Source organism: Lepisosteus oculatus, chromosome 3 (assembly GCF_040954835.1).
Source record: "Lepisosteus oculatus isolate fLepOcu1 chromosome 3, fLepOcu1.hap2, whole genome shotgun sequence".
Classification (NCBI taxonomy): domain Eukaryota; kingdom Metazoa; phylum Chordata; class Actinopteri; order Semionotiformes; family Lepisosteidae; genus Lepisosteus; species Lepisosteus oculatus.
This window is the reverse complement of record NC_090698.1, coordinates 23,456,259-23,478,144: the sequence shown is the minus strand read 5'-3', so window position 1 is coordinate 23,478,144 and position 21,886 is coordinate 23,456,259. Positions and strand designations below refer to the sequence as shown.

Sequence of the window (21,886 nt, the reverse complement as noted above, 5' to 3'; positions counted from 1 at the left end):
GGCAGTTAAGAAGAATAGAATTACTGTGTGTGGCGTTTAATATTGTTATAGTTACTACTAATAAAAAAATATCCTAAATACTGAATGAATATGTATTTGGTTGGGATCTAGTGAAAGAAATGTGTGCTGATTACTATTTAATGGGAGATGACATTAAAAACTCTGAAATAGTGACAGGTTTATGATATAGTAATCTGGAACTTACATTCTAGGTGATCTTGCAAAATATATTTTATTTCCTGTCTCTATTCTGTATAGTACATAGATCACATTTGGTTGGCAAGTCAATAATGCAAGGAGGAAAATATACAAATTGTTTTTTTTTAATCAAATCTATAGTGACCACCAAAATTATGCGTAGGCTTACTGTAATTTTAAGTGAGAAGAAAAGCTCAGGATTTGAATAAACTGTTGTACAAGAGCACTGGTAGATCCCTACCAGACTTTAGAATTCTGTCAAACATGTTGGTTTCTGAGGCACCCAAACTCTTTCACTCATCATTTATTTCAAAACTGTTTTCTCAGTTTAGGATTGTCATATTTCTTGTCATTGTTACTGCACTGTTGGCATATCTATATGTTTCATGAAAAAAAAACAGAAAAAACAGTACATATTTAACATATGTCAAAAATGGAACAAATGCCGTATGTCCTTTATTCTTAAATCTGTGAATATTTGGTTGAAACAAACCTAGAATTGTCTAGGGCTTACGTATAGAATGCTGTTATCACTTCTAAATGTATATTGTGATCACCAGAATTCAAGAGCCAATTTAAATCTAGTTTCCTTTTAAACAATGCAAAAGGCTTCAGTTTGTATTGTTTGAATAACCTTATTGTGCATCCAAAGAAACTGTCTCATGATGGGGGAAATTCCAGCAGAAGGCATATTACATCTTACTTCAGCAAGCTCCTAACCACGCACTTACAGGATTTGCTTCTCTAGACAAAAGAACTCGGACAAGTTTTGCTTGAAATCAGCCTGTCTGTTTGTAGTATTTAAAGCAGATCCTACATGTAACTTATGTCTCCTGAAGATTCAAAAAGAGCGTTATTCTAATAATCAACTAAAACTGATGTATTTTGAAGCAAAGTTTTGGCTTTGCTTTTCCATTTTATTTCAGTAAGTTCTGCCCTGATCCATTTTGAAATCCGTTTTGTGCAAGGTATTTTCAGTGAAACAAGAAATGAAAATTTATATTCATGGTCATTTATAACATTCATTCTGCTCAGCCTTTTATTTAGATTGAAAGATTTCGGGTCTAAAAGTTATTCAAAAATAGACATTCATCCAGGTCTGTTCCATACAAATACTCGCCCTGGTCTGCTTCTTTTTGTGTTTTTGATAATACTTTCAGTTTATAAATAACTTGTGCTTTTACTCATTTTACCATCAGCAGTTTAAAAAATATTCAGCAGTTTGCTACTGAGCAAAGTTCTACATATTCCTAACGTGTGACTGGCACCCAGTGGTTTAATCCTTTTAAAAGTTTTTTTTTCCCCGAGAGGTGCATGAAGAGGCAGATGCTTAAACGCATTTTTGTAACAATTAAGTGAACGTTTTACTTGCTTAAATTTTTCATGTGTATTAGAAGCCATAATAATGTGTGCACCTATGTAAATATGCGACAGACCTAAATAATGCATTTTCAACCATTAAACGTTTAATCAAATGGCATTTCTGTATTTTTAGAGTTGTCAGAACCAACTTAATATTGCATAATGTAGCGATTAACAGATTTTAACATGTTTAATTTTGTTTTTAACATGTAAGAGATAAACATGTTTTTATTGTGTTAAATGTTCATATAGACTATGGTGATTTTTCCAGGCATCGGATTGATTTGTTTTGCACATGAAGTCGTTAATGCTAGAAAGCATGCCCGATTCTAGTCTAGCCAGGTGAATAGTACAGAGTGATCTTTTGAGTTTTTATGGGCTGGCAGTGATGCACTTCATCTGTTGGACACTACTAAACCACAGTATTCTCTAAAACTCTTCTCATCTCGGCAGCAGTGACAGGAACCTGAACCACACAGCTTTGCATTTCCTTTCTAAGCGGGCAGAATCCGGGGGGCCTCTCATGAGAAATAACCATCTTGTGCCTACACGTGCTGTAGACTCTCTGCTCTATCAGCTGTTGAAACCATCCAAGGCTGATGGAAGCTGTGCTTTCACCCAGCAGCCTCCTTTTCCAGCCATGTCGGGGGCTGTCAGAATGTGCTTGGCTGAATCGGATCAGGAGGACCTTGCAGTACATGGAGAATAGCGGGGGCGGGAGAAACTACATTACTAAAGAAGAGGCTGTTTTAGTCATTGGGTTGACCTTCACGTTGGGGGATTTTACCAAAGCAGAGTTACAAGAGTGTCATTTTTTTCCTGCAATTAGTTCCGTTAATGGGGAAGCCTGTAAAAAGCCAATCGCATCTCTCTGACTCTGAGTAGTTGAGAGTGTGATGTGTAGGGATCTTTGCCCACAGATTTACACCAGCTCAAGTGAAGCTCTGTGGTTAATTATGAGAATGTCAGAGTCACTCATTGAATGAAACAAGTGGACCCTTTTCTGTTGGGTATTTAAAAAAAAATGCTCAGCTCAATATGAGAGGACATTATACTTTTATAATAAATTGGGGGAAAGGGTGGATATTAATTTCTTGACTCTTGTCCACATTTACGTTGTTTTGAAGCGTTTCCTAGTGTAAGAAAACCGGCTCAGGGACGCCAAATATGTAATCATAGCCAAAATGTAAATGTAGTGGCTCTCTGAAGGCACCAGTTCTGTAGGGTTTGGGCATTTACTGAGACAATTATTAATTGTAGCAGTAAATCACAAAGTTGATTCATTTAATGGCTTTAGAATCCAACCATGCGACATAACTCAAACAACGCACACATACAGGTACTAATACACGAGGATACATTTATTTATACATAGAATATGGATGTAAACCTAACAGATCTTATCGAGAGGGTTATCAGAATACAAAAGGTATATTCGGTCAGTTACAAAGAGTTACACATATCAAGAGGACATACATTCAGTATATCATTCATTAAGACCGTTTCTTAAATGAACTTGGTTATAACTTCTACATTAGATACTCAAAACAAGTACATAACTCTTAAGAATTAAATTGATATCAACTGGTTGGGATAACAATTGAATTCTCGAGCTGTAATGCATTGAAGTTGAATACTCATCCAATTTCTGGGGATTCAGATCTCCTGCGGGCACAAAGAAACAGTTGCAGGCTGTTGCTGTCCAATCCGCGCTCTCTGGCTCCGTGCCAGGCTGTGCTGTGCGGCTTGCGACAGTGCGCTGCTGATGCTCACTGTTGGCTTTAACTAGCAAAGTTTGTGCACAGGAGAAAAGATGACTGTGGGTCCCAACAAGTCAGGAAGAGGACCGGTTCGTTCCTGATGAAGAGCTAGTTCTGAATAGTGATTCAGCTGTCCACAGTTCCGACCTGTTCATGAGGCCTGCTGCTGGTGCTAACCTCGGGTTGATCCTCTGGTTACTCTCTGGCAACCTCCACTCTAGACTCTTAGAACAAAGGAAAGTTCTGGCACTCGGACACACTGGCCATTCCGTGGTTGTCCGGGGTGAGTCTCAGGATGGTCAGGAGGCGTGCTGCGAGAATGTCCTGCCCTTGGGAGCCTTCTGCTCCTGGGCCGTCCTGCCCTGGAATTCTCCTTTGAATTCCGTTTAGAACAGTCCACAGAATCCTCTCCAGAATCTTACTGAATCTCTCAGGCTCTCTGTGTTGCCTGTTTTTACCTGGAGGAACTTCAGCTCATTGATTGGCTGAAAGTTCCATGGGCATCAGAGTCCCACGTGGGTTACTCGGCCCTACCAGTCCCTGATTGGTTGATCAAGGTGAGATATGAGTCACTTACTCCTGACACTTAGGAATGCAGTCCAGATGTCCAACTGGCACTCCCTAGACAGATAGGCACCAATGGATGACCATTGATCATGATAGCCAGGCTTAGCTAAGTGCATCCCCCTTTGGGAGCTTGTTTCTTATCAAAAGAAAACATCTTAAATCAGCCTGCATGAATAGTTTCTCCGTGGCTGCACCACAGAGATGAACAGAGAGATGAGGCCTAATTTGGGAAAGCTCAGAAACACTTAATTCTTTCTTATTAATAAGCCTCGTCGCTAAACTAGGAATGTGCGGTATATTACACATCTTTTCGCAAATTATAATTTATCACAAGTCACAACTGCAACCAATTCTCAGTTATTAGGAAAAGGGGGACCTTTTTGTAGCAGGTGCACCAGCATTCTGTAATAAATTGATTATAACTTGTCATCCACAGTGTTGATTCATTTTGCACCACGTTTCAAATGGTGTCTTGTGGAATTCATTTGCATTCCTTTTGTATGGCCTAGACAATCATATGCCAATTAAGTAGCTTCCTGTATATCTGTCACATTTTTCTCTCCCAAGAAAGCTATCATTGAGCTAAGCTCTGAGCAGTCTAAGGGGCAGTTTTCCAGACCCTGCAGGAATCAAAGTGATTTGGATCATTACTGCACTGTGCTGTCAGATTGTTGTCAGCCACCACAATTTGGGCTTTTAGTGACTAGATGTTCTGCTAAGATCTTCACACTTGGACATCCCCATCGGTATATCCGTTTACTGCAAACTGTAGCATATCATTGTGCACGCCTGCCTCACACTTGCTGACGTCCATCAGTGTTGTCCACTTGGGATGTTGGCATATCTATGCTGATGGCACAAAGACAATGTTGTCTTGATAAGCAGGGTATATCGGTTCCTTTCTCTGCTTCACTGTTCACCAAGCTTGACATTCAACAGGTTAAATCATCTAAACATCTGTGCCCATTCAACTCTTTCACTAATGATGTGATTTTGAGCTCACACAACAGTCTGAATCACTTAAATCATGAATGATTAAGTTTATCAAATTGACACCAAAACATTGTATCCAAAACTGCATACTTTGGTTTTATAAAAACATGCACAAAGCAATCTTGTGGTTTAGTTTTATATGTCATGTGAATGTATTTGGTATTTGTCTTCCAAGCTTTATCTTTAACCATCAGACCTTATGTTTTGTTTCATATTCGGTATTAATATAGCTAATTATATTAATGTGGATGGAAGTATCTTTACAGGACAGTAAACGTAATATACACAGAGAACTAAAGTTAAGTAGTGTCATGAAGTTTAGGAAAGTCCGCCTGTTTACCTGATACCATACATGGAGCTGACAAAATGAGTATTTATGGAAGGGAGCAGCAGATTTACTGTTAATTTTCAGAACAGCAGTCCTGGTCTGTGCGATTGCATCACTTTTCTGGTAAGTCTTCATGAGTCTTAGGAAATGGGTTTCCTGGAAGTGTTCTACTGGGATTGGCCAAGATATTTGTTTATTGAAAAACATAATTTAAAGGGTGATTTATCAATAGTTTTTTTGTTTCCTTGTGCAGAGGAAAGGTAGAGCCCTAATGGGGTAACATGGGCATTAATCAGCGATCTGGTGCCTCCTGCATCTTGCTGGGCTTTGTTAGAGATGTGCCACTTCTTCAGTCACTGGTATCACAACTGTAAGGCTCAGTGGAGCTTGAACCATGTCAGAAGATGAATGGCTCTAGCTGCTGGACATGTCTGCCACCGTTCTTCCCAGTCCTTGCCCCAGCCTTAATGCTTTGACTGTGCTTGCTAACACGTCTCCAAAACGTGTGGGTTTTTTTCACTGCTTCACTGTACACGTTTCTATGAAACTTGTTCATCATAGCATTGGTTGTGATTTTTACCTAGAAAAAAAAAACTGTAGGTGAGTGAGAAATGGCAAGAGAAGGAAATTTCCATGAGAGAGGAGAGTGATCAGCTGTTACCGTGCTGAGGAGTTTGTCAAATCTGCCGCTGAAGATTTTGAGGGGTAGGGAAATGTAAATCAATTGCAGCCAACTTGTAAAGCCACTATGGCGGTAACACAATTAAGTCTGCTTTTTTTTCTAAAGAAAGGTTTTCTGTTCAAGTTGATGTTTTGCATTAACATATTTGCTTCAGATCAGAGCTCATTCAGAGCTCGGGAGGGATTGTACTAGTTGATTTTGAGCAGCTGGCCGTTCAAAACTGATTTCTCATGGGTTTCCCTGTTCTGTGTTTTGCAGGTGTCAGCTGTGATGCATGTTTGAAAGGTAACTTCAGAGGTCGGAGATACAAGTGCTTAATCTGCTACGACTACGACCTGTGCGCATCGTGTTACGAGAGTGGAGCAACCACAACAAGACACACAACAGAGCATCCCATGCAGTGTATATTAACAAGGGTAGATTTTGGTAGGTATCCAGCTGTTTTGCCTCCAGATATCCATTTAGTAAGCACTGCATCAGCATGGCATTACCTTATATGGACCTTATAATTTGTATTTAAAATCTAAAAAGATTGTAAAGGCTGAAAAATGTGCACTGTCCCAGAAATGGCAACAGCTGATTCAACACAACTATATTTGTTCTTCCGATGTTTAAGACCTTGGCTGTTTTTTTGTATAAAGAGCAGATGCCTTTTCTCTTATGCTGTCTACTGTGCCCTATCCAAGTAAGGAAAATGCTTAAAACAGTGAAAGGCTTTTCACTTTTCTGAAGCAAAGTGTGGCAGTTAGCAAGTAGCATGTGAAATGTTACCAAATACCCATTTGTTTAGGATAGAGTATTTAGGAGACTGATTATTAATTATCTTTAGTTTCCTCTCTTCCTGCAGATTTGTATTATGGTGGGGAAGCTTTCTCAGTAGAGCAGCCCCAGTCTTTTACTTGTCCTTATTGTGGGAAAATGGGTTATACAGAGACATCCCTACAAGAACACGTCACTTCAGAACATGCAGAAACGTCAACAGAAGTGGTGAGTTTCCTGTGCAAAGTAAACATTATTAAAATAGTTCAGTATTTCAGACAAAGCCTTAATTAACTTGATTTTATTATTCGTATTTACATTTTCATTCATTTTTACATAGTCTGAACGAAGGACAGTTTGATGGCCCTCTTAAACTTCATTACAGGTTAATAATAACTTTTTAATAGGTAAAAGCTGGATAAACAGACTAATTGGGAGCATTCTGTGCTTCGTACATGAAAGCACATTTGCAAAGCTAAATGTTGTAGCCAGGGTTGCCAACATGATTTTTTCTGCCAAACCGAATGGACTGTAATTTGTAGTTTAGTGACCGCACACCACATATTATCTTTACTATGGGCTGTTTGACATGGATTGTAATTTGGATTGAGTGGAAATTTAAGAACAAGTTTTTTGTTTTTCTTGTGTGTATAGGGTTTGGCTCTCAAATGAATGGTTTGTACAGAACCTGTGTTTGTCAACATCCGTGAAACTAGACCTCCCATAGTACAGTCCATCAAAGTTATAATGCAGTGGGTTTATGGGCTTTTACCCCAGTGCCCTTTTCAGCATATGCTTAACCTGGCATTACAGCTGTTCACAGTTCTGAATGCAAGCAGCAGGATAAGACCAGTGACTCAGTAAGCTGGGGTTCCCCACTGAAATGTCAGAGTAATACCATGTTGCATACAGTCCTCCCATTGGTCCCTCTGGGTTTGCAATTAAAAAAGCTTATTGTGCTCTCGCAAAATATATTAAGAGGTTAATTTCCCAATCAAGAGTGTTCAATTTATGGAACACGGCCCTGTATTTGCTCATTGTGTCTGCTGTATCATCCGGTTTTCATCAACCTTTTTTCAAATGCAGCTAATGACTAACAGAAAACAGAAATGCACAAAGCATCACAGGTGTGAAATGTCTATATTAATGTATTTACAGCGCACTTAAGTGATTTAAAAAGGTTATGAATAAATAGGGCGTTGTATATTTTTTGGGATTCAATATGAGTGGACAAGTGACTCTATTGCATTACTTTGAGTCACCCACTAGGTGGCAGTATGTCCCTGCTTTTGTGATGTGCTCTGGGATCACTTATGTTTTAACTATACCTTGATTGTCAAAGAGATCAGTAAATTGATATTTTGTTTGGGCTTCATCAGAAATATTGAAAACAAAGATGATGGTTGTGGTTAAACATTTCATCTCAAGTTTCCCTTTTCCTCTTGGAGGCCATGAAAGGGCCTGGCCTTCTTGTAAATGGCTGTTCAGAACTAGGTTTAAAAAGTTACATGGGTGCACAGGCTTCTTGTTATGAAAACTGGCAATGGAAGTATGGTTCAGAAAGAGGGGCCAAATCCAGTCTTGGATTTCAAAATAGACACCTGCATCTGAATAGGTTTGTTGTGGCCAGTTTACTTCAAACTTCCCACACCTAACGATTGATAGTGGATTTCAGAATTTCGGCATAAAGCTTCGTTCCACCTTAGGTACCTCTGTTTCTTATTAAGGCTTTTTTAAATTTCTTATTAAGGCTTTTCTTTAAATAGGTGGAAATATCTTCCCACTAGCTATTCACCTTTAGACTCTGTGCAGCCTTGTCCTCCTCTACAGTTATGCCTCGTTCCATTTGAATGCAGGGCTCTTATTAAGCTGTTAAGTGTCCTAAATGTCGCGTGACGCCTCCTGCGTTAGTAATCAGGCTGTTTTATTTTGGTGGTAGCAGATGTCTTTTTCTTAACTCCTTCCTGTGGTATGGATTAGTTTTAGCGCCCAGGCCAACAACAAATTGTATAGCTTTTTTTTGTGGTGCATGTTCATTTCTTTCATTTTCTGTTTTATATATATGTTATATACTTTGAGCCTTTCACTGTTGAGATATAAGCAGCAATCACAGATTCATTAAAAAAATCAAGGATTAGGTTTTACACTATGTGAAATTGTAAAAGTTTTTGGACGATTTTAACCGTTAATATTTTTTAGTTAATTGTTTGATGATTTGAAAATAAAATTGTATGTTGTAAAATACAGAGACCGAGTTATTTTAGATTTTTAATATGTATGATAGTCAGTGACTTAACTTTCACTGCCTTTTCTTCTACCGTTTTATTACTGTCCACGAAGGAAATCATCGGAAGTCACATCCTTATTTATTGGGTAGCCGAGAAACAGTTTGCCTAAACCATGTTTAAAAATAAGTAACTAAAGCCCATCTCACCAAGTCTTCGATTGCTCAAAAGACTTATTGTTCCATAGTCACAAGCATTCAAAGTGAGATCATGTTAACTGAAGGAATTTGAATTAATTTAAAGTAGGTAGTGTTGCTGCTTTTTGTTTTCCTTCATTTCTAATTGAGTAATTTCTGTTTTTTTTTCTTACAGATCTGTCCAATATGTGCAGCATTGCCTGGAGGCGACCCCAATCATGTTACAGATGATTTTGCAGCTCATCTTACACTTGAACACAGAGCACCTAGAGATTTAATATCCTTTCAGTGACATTCATCATTGTGAAGCTGTTGAATCCCCCAAAATATACCAGTACAGCATTTTGTAGTTTGCTTTTCTGGTGCCTCAGAAGTCATTTTTGATGTTGATTGTTTCATCTGCGTCACATGGTTATTTCTCTTTGTTGTTGCAGGGAACTTTTCAGTCTTATGGATTCAAGTCGTGCTTTAGAGTTTATTTAATCTGTGTTCAGTAATTAAGATAATTCTTGGAACACAAAAACCATATGACTGTAAATTTATTTTGAGCTGTATACGCTTTTTATCGGTAGTGTTCTCAGAGTAATCCGATTTTATCACAATTTTCTCAACAGAAATCATCTCTTTTTTAACAAAAATATCGGTGGTGTGGAATAGATGAAAAAGGGTTGAGGAACGTATCAGAATTTATATTGTCGTCTTTTAGTTGCATAATTGTTAGATAAAATCAAAAATATTGTTCAAATGAGTTAAAAGAAGGTCTGTCACTCTTCAAAAAAGCCTCAGAATCCCTATTTTTCTCATCCTCCGATATCTAAAAGGAAGGCAGAGCTGTATGTAAGTGGTTAAGTTTCTTATGTAGCAGCATTTTCACATCTGGTTCAAAATAAATGCAGCTGAGTTTGCCTGTGATTTGTTACGTCTTCTGCAGTGTCTGACTAGAAACAAACTGCTGTATTTGAAAGGCATGTTTTTCAAGAAGAGGTGCATGGAAGTTGAAAGTTATGAGTCGTTCTCAGAGCGTGATGTTAACAATGGCGCCCTTTCGAATGTTTGGCTGTCTCTCATCTTTCCTTAACGAAGTGCTTACGATGAATCCAGTGGTGTCCGACATGTACGTAGGATGTTTCACCCTGGGCGAGGGTTAGGAGGTCCTCGTGCCCGCAGATCAAACATGCACTTTACTAGCAGTTCCACTGGTGGGCTCTCATCTTCACAGAGCTCATCATATTCTCCAAGCAATAGGGAAGCCATGGATCCCATAGCTGGTAAGTCCTATATCATTCACAACAATTGTCTTGGCACCTTTTTCTTTGCAAGGAAAAGGCTCTAATTTGAACGCACCAAAGTACCAGTCAGTGCCCCTGTAGGCATTCTTTCTGTAAATATTTTCCATATCATTCTTTTTAAAGGCAGAGGAAGTAGCAAGCGCTGACTAGTGTCCTTGTCCAGTTGCTTTATTTTCATCTTCCGTTAACGGCTCCATTTGAAGCTCTAACGCCAAGGCATGTGTGTGTTAATACTGCAGGATGCAAGGATATCCTCCTGTTCAGTTCATAAGGTAATTGAAGTTCACTTGTGAAATTAATTGGACGCTATCCATTTGGACACTACACTGTAGCGTGTGCCGTCTTTCGGATGAGATGTTAAACTGAAGTCCTGACTCTCGGTGGTCAATAAAGATCCCCGGGCATCTCTTGATAAGAGTAGGGAGTCCCGGCCCAATTTCCCCCCTCAGCCTTTACCTTGGCCTCCAAATTGTCCCCATGTATGATTGGCTTGCACTTGCTCTGTGATGGACTGGCGCCCCGTCCAGGGTGTACCCTGCCTTGTGCTCGTAGCTTGCCGGGTAGGCTCCAGCTTCCCGCGATCTTTGAGGTGATGGCACATGAATTGAAAAAGATGAATTCCAGTTGTATTTATTGTATCACCGTTAGATAAGTGATAAAGGCACGTGTTTAAAGATGCGTGCACTGTGTGCACCCTGGCTTGTTGGTAATGTAAAACTAAGTAAGGGATTTACATTTGGAGCACTGTTTGATAATCTGAAACTGCACTCAAAGTACAAAATACAGACTGCAAAACCAAATGAAATTAATAAATCCACTTGACATATAGTTTTATAATGAGCAGTTTACAAAGATATAATGTGTCCTTAGCACACTGGTGCTGCTGCGAGCTGCATGCCGTCTTAATCCGTTTTCCATTTATATTCACATGATGGAAGTCATTCATAAAGGAGTTTAATTTAACCTTAACCTGCTGTGCTTAAAAGGTAGACATCCCCTGATTACAAGCTTGGTATGTCAATGAATATAAAGCTTATCAAGCGTTAATGAAGCAAATTAAACCTAAGGGCACAGTTCAAAACATGCATTTCAGACTAATATATGTAGAGTATTAAATATTGTATAGTCGTCTTCAACTTAGGGCTCAGAGTACTTTAACTTTTCAGAACCTGTTGTCTTCTGTTTTAGTAGTGTGTTGCAGCCTTCCTTAATCATTTGTTGCGGATACCAGCAGCAACACAAGAAATATTATATTCAAAAAGAATTGGTCAAAATCATGTACAATTTCCTTGAATTTCAGACTTAGATCTGCCTGAACAAAACCGTATTGTTTAAATTTCTAGGAATTATATAAAACAATATGTAATGAACACATTTATGAGTTGTACCTCTGATTGGAGTATGGAAATCTATGAATGCTGGCAGCATGTCTTCTTCCACATGTCGGTATCCACATTAGAAAATGTCTTTGCAGTCGATGCAATTTTGGTCCTCCAAAGTAAGCTTCTTGGAATTGTTTGGACACCTTTGTCCTATTTTTTGATATGATCATGTTCCAGTCACAGGTCTTTGCACATTTGCTTTAGGTTTAGAGCAGATATAAGGATTAACACAACAAGAGATAAGAATCTTTAGTAAATGTAAATATTAACAAGTAGCTTCTCAGGTTTTCACAAGGGATCTTAATCTGTAATACGTGGATGATACCAATATGTAAATAAAATGGAGTCAAGAACGGGGAGTTTTAAACCCTCTTTAATGTCAACTGTAAAACAGATTTTGGGTGTATTTTTATATTTTTGAAATGAAGGAAGACATTAAAGTTGCCATCTTATACCATCAAAGATGGCATTTCTGACCCTTTATTAAAGGAATTTACTCTGCACTCTCAGTGGGCAACGCTATAATTGGACATTGTTTTCCCCTCTTGCTTAATTTTTTAAGGCATTTTAAATAAAGGAAAATCAAGCATTAATTAAAAGTTAATGAGTATTTCCCTTTGCAGTTTAACAAGAACACTCATCCAGGTTCTAAAAATAGTTTTCTTAGCATGTAATGACTAAAGACTTTGGGGGGCAAGATGGGATTATGGCCATTTCCTCCATGGTTTCTTTCATACCCGCTGTGATGGACCATTAACCACAAACAGCGAAGCTGAAAGACTTACTGCAGAGGTTTTCTGATGGGGAGAGTTATCCTGCTTTGACAAGTCCTTGAAGTTGGCAGTAATATCCTCAGCTCTGGCACAGTGTGGATAACAAGGTGCAGACAGAGGTTAAACAGTTTTTGATGTAAAATACTGTTGGCCTTTTCCGTTCATTATTGAATGCATAGTCAGACTTTATACACTGTCAATACTGGTAATGTGCAACAGCTGTTTTATATCCCTGTCATCTAAACTCACTGTTTTGTGACGGCATTCACTTCAGGATTACCTGGAATCAAGGAGACATTATTGCCACTATGAATTTAATATATTTCATGTCTTAAGAAAGCAATAGCAGTGTTTCTTTGAGTGATTCAACTTGTGCCAGTGGGTAGGTTAGGTTATTTCTGAGTTCTCATGTCTTTTGGAGTGCCTCATGTCAGGTTTCCTTTGATGTACTCAGAAAGGTGCTTGCTATACTGTTGCTGGAACAAAATACAACTGGCTTATAGTTACCTTGAATAAAAAAAACAGTCATATCGGAAAGTGCTATCCGTTTGTGACGGTGTTCTAGTAATGCCTTTCTGTGATCTTTGCAGAGCTTCTATCTCAGTTGTCAGGGGTGAGACGCTCGGCAGGGGGGCAGCTGAATTCTTCCGGCCCCTCAGCCTCTCAGTTACAGCAACTGCAGATGCAGCTGCAGCTGGAGAGACAGCAGGCGCAGGCGGCACGGCAACAGCTGGAGTCGGCGCGGAACGCGACGAGGCGCACCAACACGAGCAACATCACCACCACCATCACGCAGTCCACGGCAACGACAAACACCACCACCACGGAAAACAATCAGCAGGCCACCCAGAATTCTCAGTTTCTCCTCACAAGGTAATTTGCGTCTGGCGCACACGCAGCACCAAGGAAAACGATTTTGCCAAGAGTGTGAATATCCAAGTCTGAAACCCTTTAGTCGCAGTCTGGTTAAATAAATCTTTTTGCGTTCAGTGTACAGTGGTATTTACTTGCTTACCCTCTCCATAATATCGATTGTCCTTAAACCTGTCATGAATTGATGCTAATTATCATGGAAAATTGAATACAAGCGTGTTACTTTCGTGTGTCCAACTATACGTAGTTTTTTCCATTTTTCTGTTCCACTGTGCCGTAAAATGAGCATTGCTGCACATACACATTTTTCAGTTCCCTTTCAATAGCAAGATTTAGACATTACCTCCCTGAGAAGTAAAGTAGTAAACGCATATATAAAAGCTGCCCGCTGTGCCAGAGCAGTCTCATCATTCTAGTAGAATACTACGTGAAGTACAGCTCTTGCTGTAGGTTTTTTCTTCAAATCGCAAGAGACACAATGTTTACTTGACTTGATTACTGCATCTCCTCTGCCAGACTTTCTCTTCTCTTTTTCCCCAATTCCAGAGCCTTATTTGTCCAGGCTAGCTCGGCCCTGGTTCCTCAGTGGTGGTATGATATCCCCATTGAAATCAGAACTGCTCAGTCCCCGGTCATAATTTCATGTCTCCTTAAGACTTATCCTTTTTTAGCCAGTACCTGCAATTCATCTCACGTTGTGGTGAGCTTTAACCGATACTGCACTCTGTTGAACGGCCCTCCTTTTTTTACTGCAATTATGATTCTTGCCTGATTTACTGATTTTAGATTTTTACTCTGTGCTACACAGGCATTGTGCTTCAAACAAATCTGCCTCTCTTTTCTTCTTGGTTCTTGTATTTTTACAGACAACGGCAGATCAACAGTTTCCCCTGCGTTTCTGTCGCCTCTTGAATTAATCAAGAAACAATTTAGGCTCGTTGTTTGTTAGTTTGTAAATGTCTGGCTTCCATTCGTTCATCAGGTAGTTAACAGATCTTCCTCAGGATAGCTGTGGACAGTGCTTGGCATGCCTGGGTCTATAACATGCCCAGCAAGCACTGCTTTGTGATTTCTGCTTAGCTTATGGTACATTCTTGCAGAGATTTTTCTCTTTGATGAGCATTTTATGTCAGTCTCTGTGCCTTTCCTAGCCAGAGGTGAATGTCAACTGGACGGAGTCCAGCTATCTTTGCAGGCCCCAAACGTGTCAGCCTTGTACCCCTGAACCCCCTCCCAGAAGTATGTCCTGGCCTACAACACTTCCTCTCAGAGCTGAAAGGAGCTAATGTAGCAGAGCTAGTTCGGATATGGTGGTGTCGGCGCCCTCACTGCGCATAGCAGGGACGTCAGCTACCTGGGCTGAGGGAGGTCTCCTTTAGCTCATGTGGCTGGTTCCCTGTTGCATTACGCCGGAGACCCAGGTTCGCGCCCCAGGTGCTGCGGGACGGAATGGGTGGCGGAGGGGACGAGCCGCGCGGAACCAATATGGTCACACTAATATGCACAGCCATCAATGTAGTGACTTATTTAAACCATCCAGAAGGTCTGCAATCCCAAATCAAATCAAGTAAAAATAATATCCAGAGAGATTAAGCCAGTGGCTTAGAAGATAAAGATTTAATAAAAGATACTCAGAAGTCGAGCAGATTAAATTAAACAGCATGGTGTTGATAGGGGTCTTCTTGTCCCATGTCCTCTAGGTTGAACGACCCGAAGATGACGGAAGCAGATCGCCAGTCCCTGGAAAGTGAACGGGCAGATCGCAGTCTGTTTGTCCAGGAGCTTCTCCTCTCCACTTTGATGCGGGAAGAAAGTTCCTCCTCAGACGAGGACGAACGGGGGGAATTCGCCGACTTCGGCGCTATGGGATGTGTAGATATTATGCCTTTAGATGTTGCTTTAGAAAACCTAAATTTAAAAGAAAGTAATAAAGGAAACGAGCCTCCACCACCTCCTCTTTGATGACATCCCACTCCGCAGACAATGTCCTCTGTGCTGTAACTGCCAATGAAAGTGGACAACAACTATTTTTGGGTTTGTTTTGGTGATTGTAATTTCAGGTCTGTCACTCTTGTTACATTGTGTACATTCATAAAGGAGCGAGAGAGGAAAAAAAATGAAATATATATATATAAAAAGATAATCAGTTCCACATAACTAATTTTTACTTCTAGCAGGTAAACTTAGGTAGCAGTGCCAGAGGCAGATTCTGCTTCCTGTTCCTTGACATGCAAAAGGCTCTCCTAATAAATACTCCACATTCAAACTGAAGAGGAAACAAAAAATTGAAAAAAAATCTCTAATGAAGCTGCTGTGTGTATTTATGAATATTAATGAATAAAAACTGCTTGGATGGTTTACCATAACTACTGCATGAGGTTTTTTGCAGAGTGCATGAGTTTTAATGACTTTGTCATTAAAAAAAAAGGAAATAATCCCAAAGCTTTCTTTAACTATTTTTTAAGGGTTCCCTGCAAAGGATTTTGAAACAAACCTAGCAAAAACAAATTGAGGGACATTTTGATGGTGTTTATTTTCCCAACCTGCAGTAAGCTTAAAGAGGAGCAATGCAATGCATTTGTTTTACAGCACGTTTCTAAGGCGAGCTTCTGTGTCCTTTTTCTTCAGTGTAACATTTGTTGTGTGACTGCTTTTCTCCGACGTTAGTCCCAGAACATGTACGTCAGTTCTTTCAGCGCTTCTGTTCGCCAGCTGAGGATCTGTATTTTTGGGGGGGAGGAGGCATCAATGGTTGACCTGAGAACTGCTGCAGAAATCCCCTCTGGAGGCCATAGAAGAAATCTCCTACGCATTTGAAAAAAGCAACTTGCTTCTGATATACTTTTTTCTTATATTGTGATGTTTTAGTGATATCAAGCTGTTTGAACACCGGGTGTAGTTTTACTCATTTATGCACTGTACAGAAGACGAGACCTCTGAATATTATTCATCTTGTTAGTTTTTTTTAACTTGTTTCCTGACTTCCTGCCTCTCCTCAGATGCATACACACATTGTTTAGGTTTCTTTTCTGTGTTGTGGAGTTTGTTTTTCATATCAGGAGAGCCTGAGATTTAAACTACAACCATTGTGTTCTTTATATTCTAAAAAAAATGTTCTGATTTACTCTATGCTAACATTAGCACCTTTTTATTTATTCTGATTTTCTTTTTGAAGTGAGTTTTTTAAGCCTTTTGTTGGAATCATGCCACCTACATGCCTATACTATTAATCCTTTATGTAAAATACAATGAGATGTATATTAAATTTGTGCGTAAACTTTCATAATGGTTCTAGAACAAGGGCGGACTTTTTTTTAATGTAAATTTAGAGTTCAACAATAAAAACTGCGCACAGCTTTTGATGAAATTATCACAAGACCTGTTATCGTGTTTCTCACCGTGTCTGCTTTGCTTTTTCCCAGTGCCTGTAGTCATGCCATGTGATGATTTTCTGAGAAGGTCGGCAGTTTTACTCTTCAGTTAATCGACTCTGCACACAGCCGCTCTTTTTTAAAGCATTAATGTTGCTCAGTGGTACTTATTGTGTGGAGTTTCTTTAAAACTGCTACAATGAATTTTGTAAGCGATTGGCACTATTTTGATTCAAGATGTTTCCTCAGTTCACATCTGCTATGAATACATTGACTCAGTAAGATGAACATCAAAAAGGTGTTTGTCTTTTGTATGTTCTGAACATCTAAAGTAGGTACAGCAAGGGCAGTTTTGCCACACTTTTCGATAAAGCAATTCATTCTCTATTCTAGGAACTGATTTTTTCGGGGCTAACAAGATTTGAATCCCAAAAATTCCCTTTTCTGTTTTTGACCATAGCAGGGCATGTTATCGTGGCTTCTGTAGGTGCTGCAAAACTGTTTTTTTTTAGTTTAATTTTCATTTAAAATTTGTGATTTTAATTTTAACTATAGGTTTATATTTTTATGATTGCTGTACATTTCCAGGGTTCTGAAAATTATGTTGAGTTTCAGTCTTGAGTTGTCATTTTAGGAGAATCTTTTGTGATAATACTTCTCCGCGTTCCTGGAAAGACCAAAGAATTGGTTGTGTTCTGGATCACAGCTGTTTATTAATTTCTTCTGATTTAAGCATGCACTGTTTTTGGGACAATACACAAGCATTAGTTATTTTTATGTACAGAACCTAATTTGAACCTTTTAGAACTGCCTTAAATAAAGAAAAATAATGCATCACTCACATCTTTACCTTTTTTAAAAAAATATTCGTTTCTCGTGTTCTTCCATCTTATAATTCGCCTTTACATCAGCCAGTACATGGATCTGGAGACAATGGGTTTTCCTGAAAAAAGGGTTCTGCCCAGCAGAGCTTGTGGAAAATGTTTTCTAGGTCTGCCCTTTTCATTTTGAAGATGGAAGTGGTTTCTGCAAAAAGTCAATTTTTGGAGTCAAAGTTTACTGATGCCAGTCTTGATTTTGATGGTCTAACAAACTGTTGTGAAGCAGCTTTTAAAGGTAAGTGAAAGACATGAAATTGAATGCGCCCAACTTTTCTCTTCAGTACAAGAACACCTGCCTGGATTTTTTTTGTAGTATTACAAGAGGAGTCGGAAGGGGGATTGATCATGGTAAAGGATGCAGAAGCTAATGGATGGAATGACATGTTTCTCTGCTAAGGGGTTGTAATACTGTTGCCTGTCAGATTAAAATAAAGGTTTGTCCTGTCTTGAGCAGATTTGGGAAGCTTCATGCTAAAGCTCACTGCTAATAGATATTGACTGAGCCTTCTACATCAGGCATTGCTGAAATAATTTAGATTTACTAATTGGCTTGACTGATTCCTGGCTCTTTTTTGGCTCTTCATTTTTGTTTACATTTGGATTGTACTGTATCCGTAAATTAGTAATGGTAACTGTTTTAGCCAGTATGTGGTTGTGGACCAAATAATCATCATTTGACTTATTTGCATCCCATATAAGAAGCACATTGCCAATATTGATCAGTACCGTATATCCAGATTTCAAAGAGCAGGCTAAAGCTGGTAGTTCCAAGATCATTTTGGGAGCACTTCAAAGCTGGCTGCTTGGTGTCACAGAATGAAGAGGATGAGACCCTGTCCAATGAGGCTTTCAGTTCAGGAGAATCGAGTGTCCTCTTACTGGAAATATTTGATCAGACCTTCCTGTGATGTGAGATCTTGTGTAAGATGCACCATTTTCTTGAAATGTGCCCGGTTAGTAATACAAAAATGGCAGTCTGTTTTAATCTTCAGTTTAAAAATATTCTTGGCTTTTACGGTACCCTTTCAATAAAGTGCAGTCCAATCCATTTCTCAATATTATACATTGCTTTAGTATTTTTCTTGTACTTTAGGTATACTTCAGTTGTAACACTATTGTGATGTAGTACTTACTGTTCCTGTGCCTTTTATAGTCCTGTCCACTGTTTTTTTATAGCTTGAGAATCTGCTTTGACTGACATTTTGTGGCTTTGTTTCAAATAAAACAAGCCTGAGGTTTTTGGTGTTTGCAATTCTTCACAAGATGGTTTCAAAGCATGATCTAAGAGGGCCAAGGACTGGAAAGCCAGCAAACATGTAGGAGGAATTAGTGGTCAGATAATATTTCATATCGACTTACATCTGTGTCCTATGCACATCTATTCGCATTGTGCTGCAAGTGTGGCACTGCCCATTCTGGCACAAGATCTTCGTCTGTGGCATCATCTTATTTTGTTTTAGCACAGTAGTATCATCACCCCTACTATGGGTGCTTTCTCTGGATGAGCACTGTTCTGTGCTTGCAAGTATACACTTTTCCTCTCGGAGTCCAGGATCCTGTGTTGCAGCTACCATGGCGTTGTCTAGACACTTTGTAATTCTCTCCAGGAGTGTCTGCTGCCATGAAGCGTGCACAGTAGCTGATGTGGTTTCTTAAGGGATTTAGCACAAGGCTACAGGGAAACATCAAAGCCTCCCAAAGTACAGCTGATCTGCCTCCATGTTTCGCAGAGGACATGGCATTCTCTGTGTAATCTTTGTTATTGGTCCAGGAGTTCAAAGAAGTCAGCACACTTTATAAGATCACAAACTGTTGATGTGACATTTTCAGAGTTTTCTGGATGTCAGCAAATGTCAAGCTCTTTATTTTAAGTTGATTCTAAGTGAGACTTCTTTCACTAAACCCTGCAATGAAAATTACTCATGCCGCTGATGTCACACTTTTTCCAGGGTAGGTACTGTATCCTGTCAATGCCAAAGATAAAGATCTTTAAAAGTTATGTGGATGTGTACCATCTGTTAAGAGGAAAGCTATATTGATTGTTCTCATCCAGTGTTGAAAGACTGATGATGATTTGTTCTGTGTGAGCCATGCAGATCAATAACAGATCCTTACTGTTAGTCTTAGTGTAGTGGGTGTTTTTGCCTTCTCTGTGCCTAATCCCATCTCTTAAAACAAGCCCTTTCAAAATAATGGTTTTATTAATTACATAAACAGGCCTACTTATTTGTAGATCACCTACTGTACATCTGTGAAAGATCTAGAAATAATTCTGAGCTACACGTTCCCTTTGTTTTCAAGTTCCTTGATCACAATACCATTTATTGATATTTAAATATGTTCATGTGTTAAATGTGTTACATGCATGGCTTTTACTGAGATAAGGTTTTGGTGCCATATTGTAATTTCATCCCCTGGTTTGAACAACTACAGGTCATTGGTAGTTTGCCTGATAATAAACCCAGTACAAATTGCAGCTGCTGCTAGATTATTTTGGTTTTTCTCTCTGTCTCTTTCTGGACACAGTGCCCCAGAGCTCAAGTGCATCTCCATCAATTCTCAAATTCTTTTGAGTGGAGCAACAAGCATCCATTCATGTGCGTGACCATTTACTTAAGGAGTGTTCTAGACATTCACTTGAAGCATCTGAAACTGTTGCTGCAAGTTAAGCATCAAAGCTATGGAATTCGTTTGCAGTTTTTTAAAATGTGCATTAATACGAGTAGTAACTTGAGCTTTTTAGTTTTTTAAGTTTGCAACAATATAATAAAAGTTGTTACGCAAAATAAAATTAGTAATGTTTTCATAGCTCTCTTCTTTTTCTGCTAGTTTCCATTAGCCACTCATCTAATCTGATAGATTTAAGTTTATTTTTACGTTTTAAGACAAACCTGCAAAATCTGCTGATTTTAAGTTTGAGTCACATTATTTCCATAAATCTCTGTTAATTGTACCATTCATAAACATAAGGCTATGTGTTTTTGGATGTTGTCTTTTAGCATAGCCTGAAAGCTCAAACTGAAGAGCAAGATCTTAAGGTAACATAATTTACTGTAAAGTTCCGCAAAAACTAATGAGTGCACAAATATTCAGACACATGACTCAGTATTTGGTGAACCTTTGGCAGTAAAAGGTCCTACTGATTTTGCAAACTTGGTGTAGTTTTTGCCCATTCTTCTTAGCAAATTTACTCAGGCTCTCTAAAGTTGCTTGGGGAATCACCCTTGGACAGCAGTTTCCAAGTCTATCCACAGATTCTCAATAGGACTCAAATCAGGACTTTGAGTAAGCCACTCAACAAAGTAGTTACTAATGAATTACAAATGCATAAATCACTCCAGTGTAACTTTGGCCTCATGCCTTGGATTAGTATCCTGACGAAGGTAACTTTTTAAAGATTTATATTAATAACAGTCTTGACAGGTCCAAGTCCATGCTGATAAGAAGAAAAACTACAGTTTAATATAATGATACAACCTCCATGGTTAACAGCAGGGGTGGTGTTGACTGAGTAATGCACTACAGTATGTTGTGTTTGCATCAGATGTAACAGTTTGCGTTTAGATCAGAAAGTTTCAATTTTGTTTTATCTGACCTCAAAAACGTCTGTCCTATGTTTTGTGTCAGATGCTTTGTTGCAAACCCCATGCAGGATCTAAGACTTTTTTTTTTGTTCTGTTGACATATAGACATTATCTCCCATCACACAAACTGAATTCTGTATGTCTCCATTTGCTTCACACTGGCTTCCCACCCAAGATTCCTCCTTGTGCAGCTGCTCAGTTGTGAGGGAAGGCCTGATTTATTCAGCGTCTAGCAGTCTGTTGCTTCGGGATCGACTTCGCCTTGCATAAAGAGATAATTACTATTAATTGCATCAAATTAACTTTCTGTCTGAGAGACATGACAGAGAAAGATTATCTTGTGAACCACTATTATTGCACACAGACACAGGCCGTTCAACGAATTGTGTGGCTTGTTAAGATCATTTCGTGCCGCTAACGTAATTTAAGTTTGTCACAGCAAAATGTTTGCATACGTATTCAATCACAGCTTCCATTTTACTTTGAATGTGTGGAGTAAGTTGTGTATATGACAAATATCAATTGTTATTTCAGAGTGTCGTGACTAAGCTTTAACGTAACAAAATGTGAAAACTGCATGCCTGAATACTTTAGAAAGCCACTGTGCATTTATCATAAAGATAAATATGTTGAACTTTCACCTTAATAGTAGTAACTTTCAG

The 21,886-nt window shown here is 38.9% G+C and overlaps 1 protein-coding gene across 1 annotated transcript in view; it reads left to right on the top strand.

Moving 5' to 3' along the window:
* Window positions 1–16,758, top strand: part of kcmf1 (potassium channel modulatory factor 1) — a 31,237-nt gene extending 14,479 nt beyond the window's left edge. The window contains exons 2-7 of the mRNA XM_015340170.2: window positions 6,149–6,316; window positions 6,738–6,877; window positions 9,247–9,348; window positions 10,162–10,339; window positions 13,106–13,388; window positions 15,089–16,758. Coding sequence (XP_015195656.2) covers window positions 6,149–6,316; window positions 6,738–6,877; window positions 9,247–9,348; window positions 10,162–10,339; window positions 13,106–13,388; window positions 15,089–15,350 — 1,133 coding nt within the window. The 3' untranslated portion in view covers window positions 15,351–16,758. The remainder of the gene's footprint in view (window positions 1–6,148; window positions 6,317–6,737; window positions 6,878–9,246; window positions 9,349–10,161; window positions 10,340–13,105; window positions 13,389–15,088) is intronic.
* The last annotated feature ends 5,128 nt before the right edge of the window (window positions 16,759–21,886 follow it).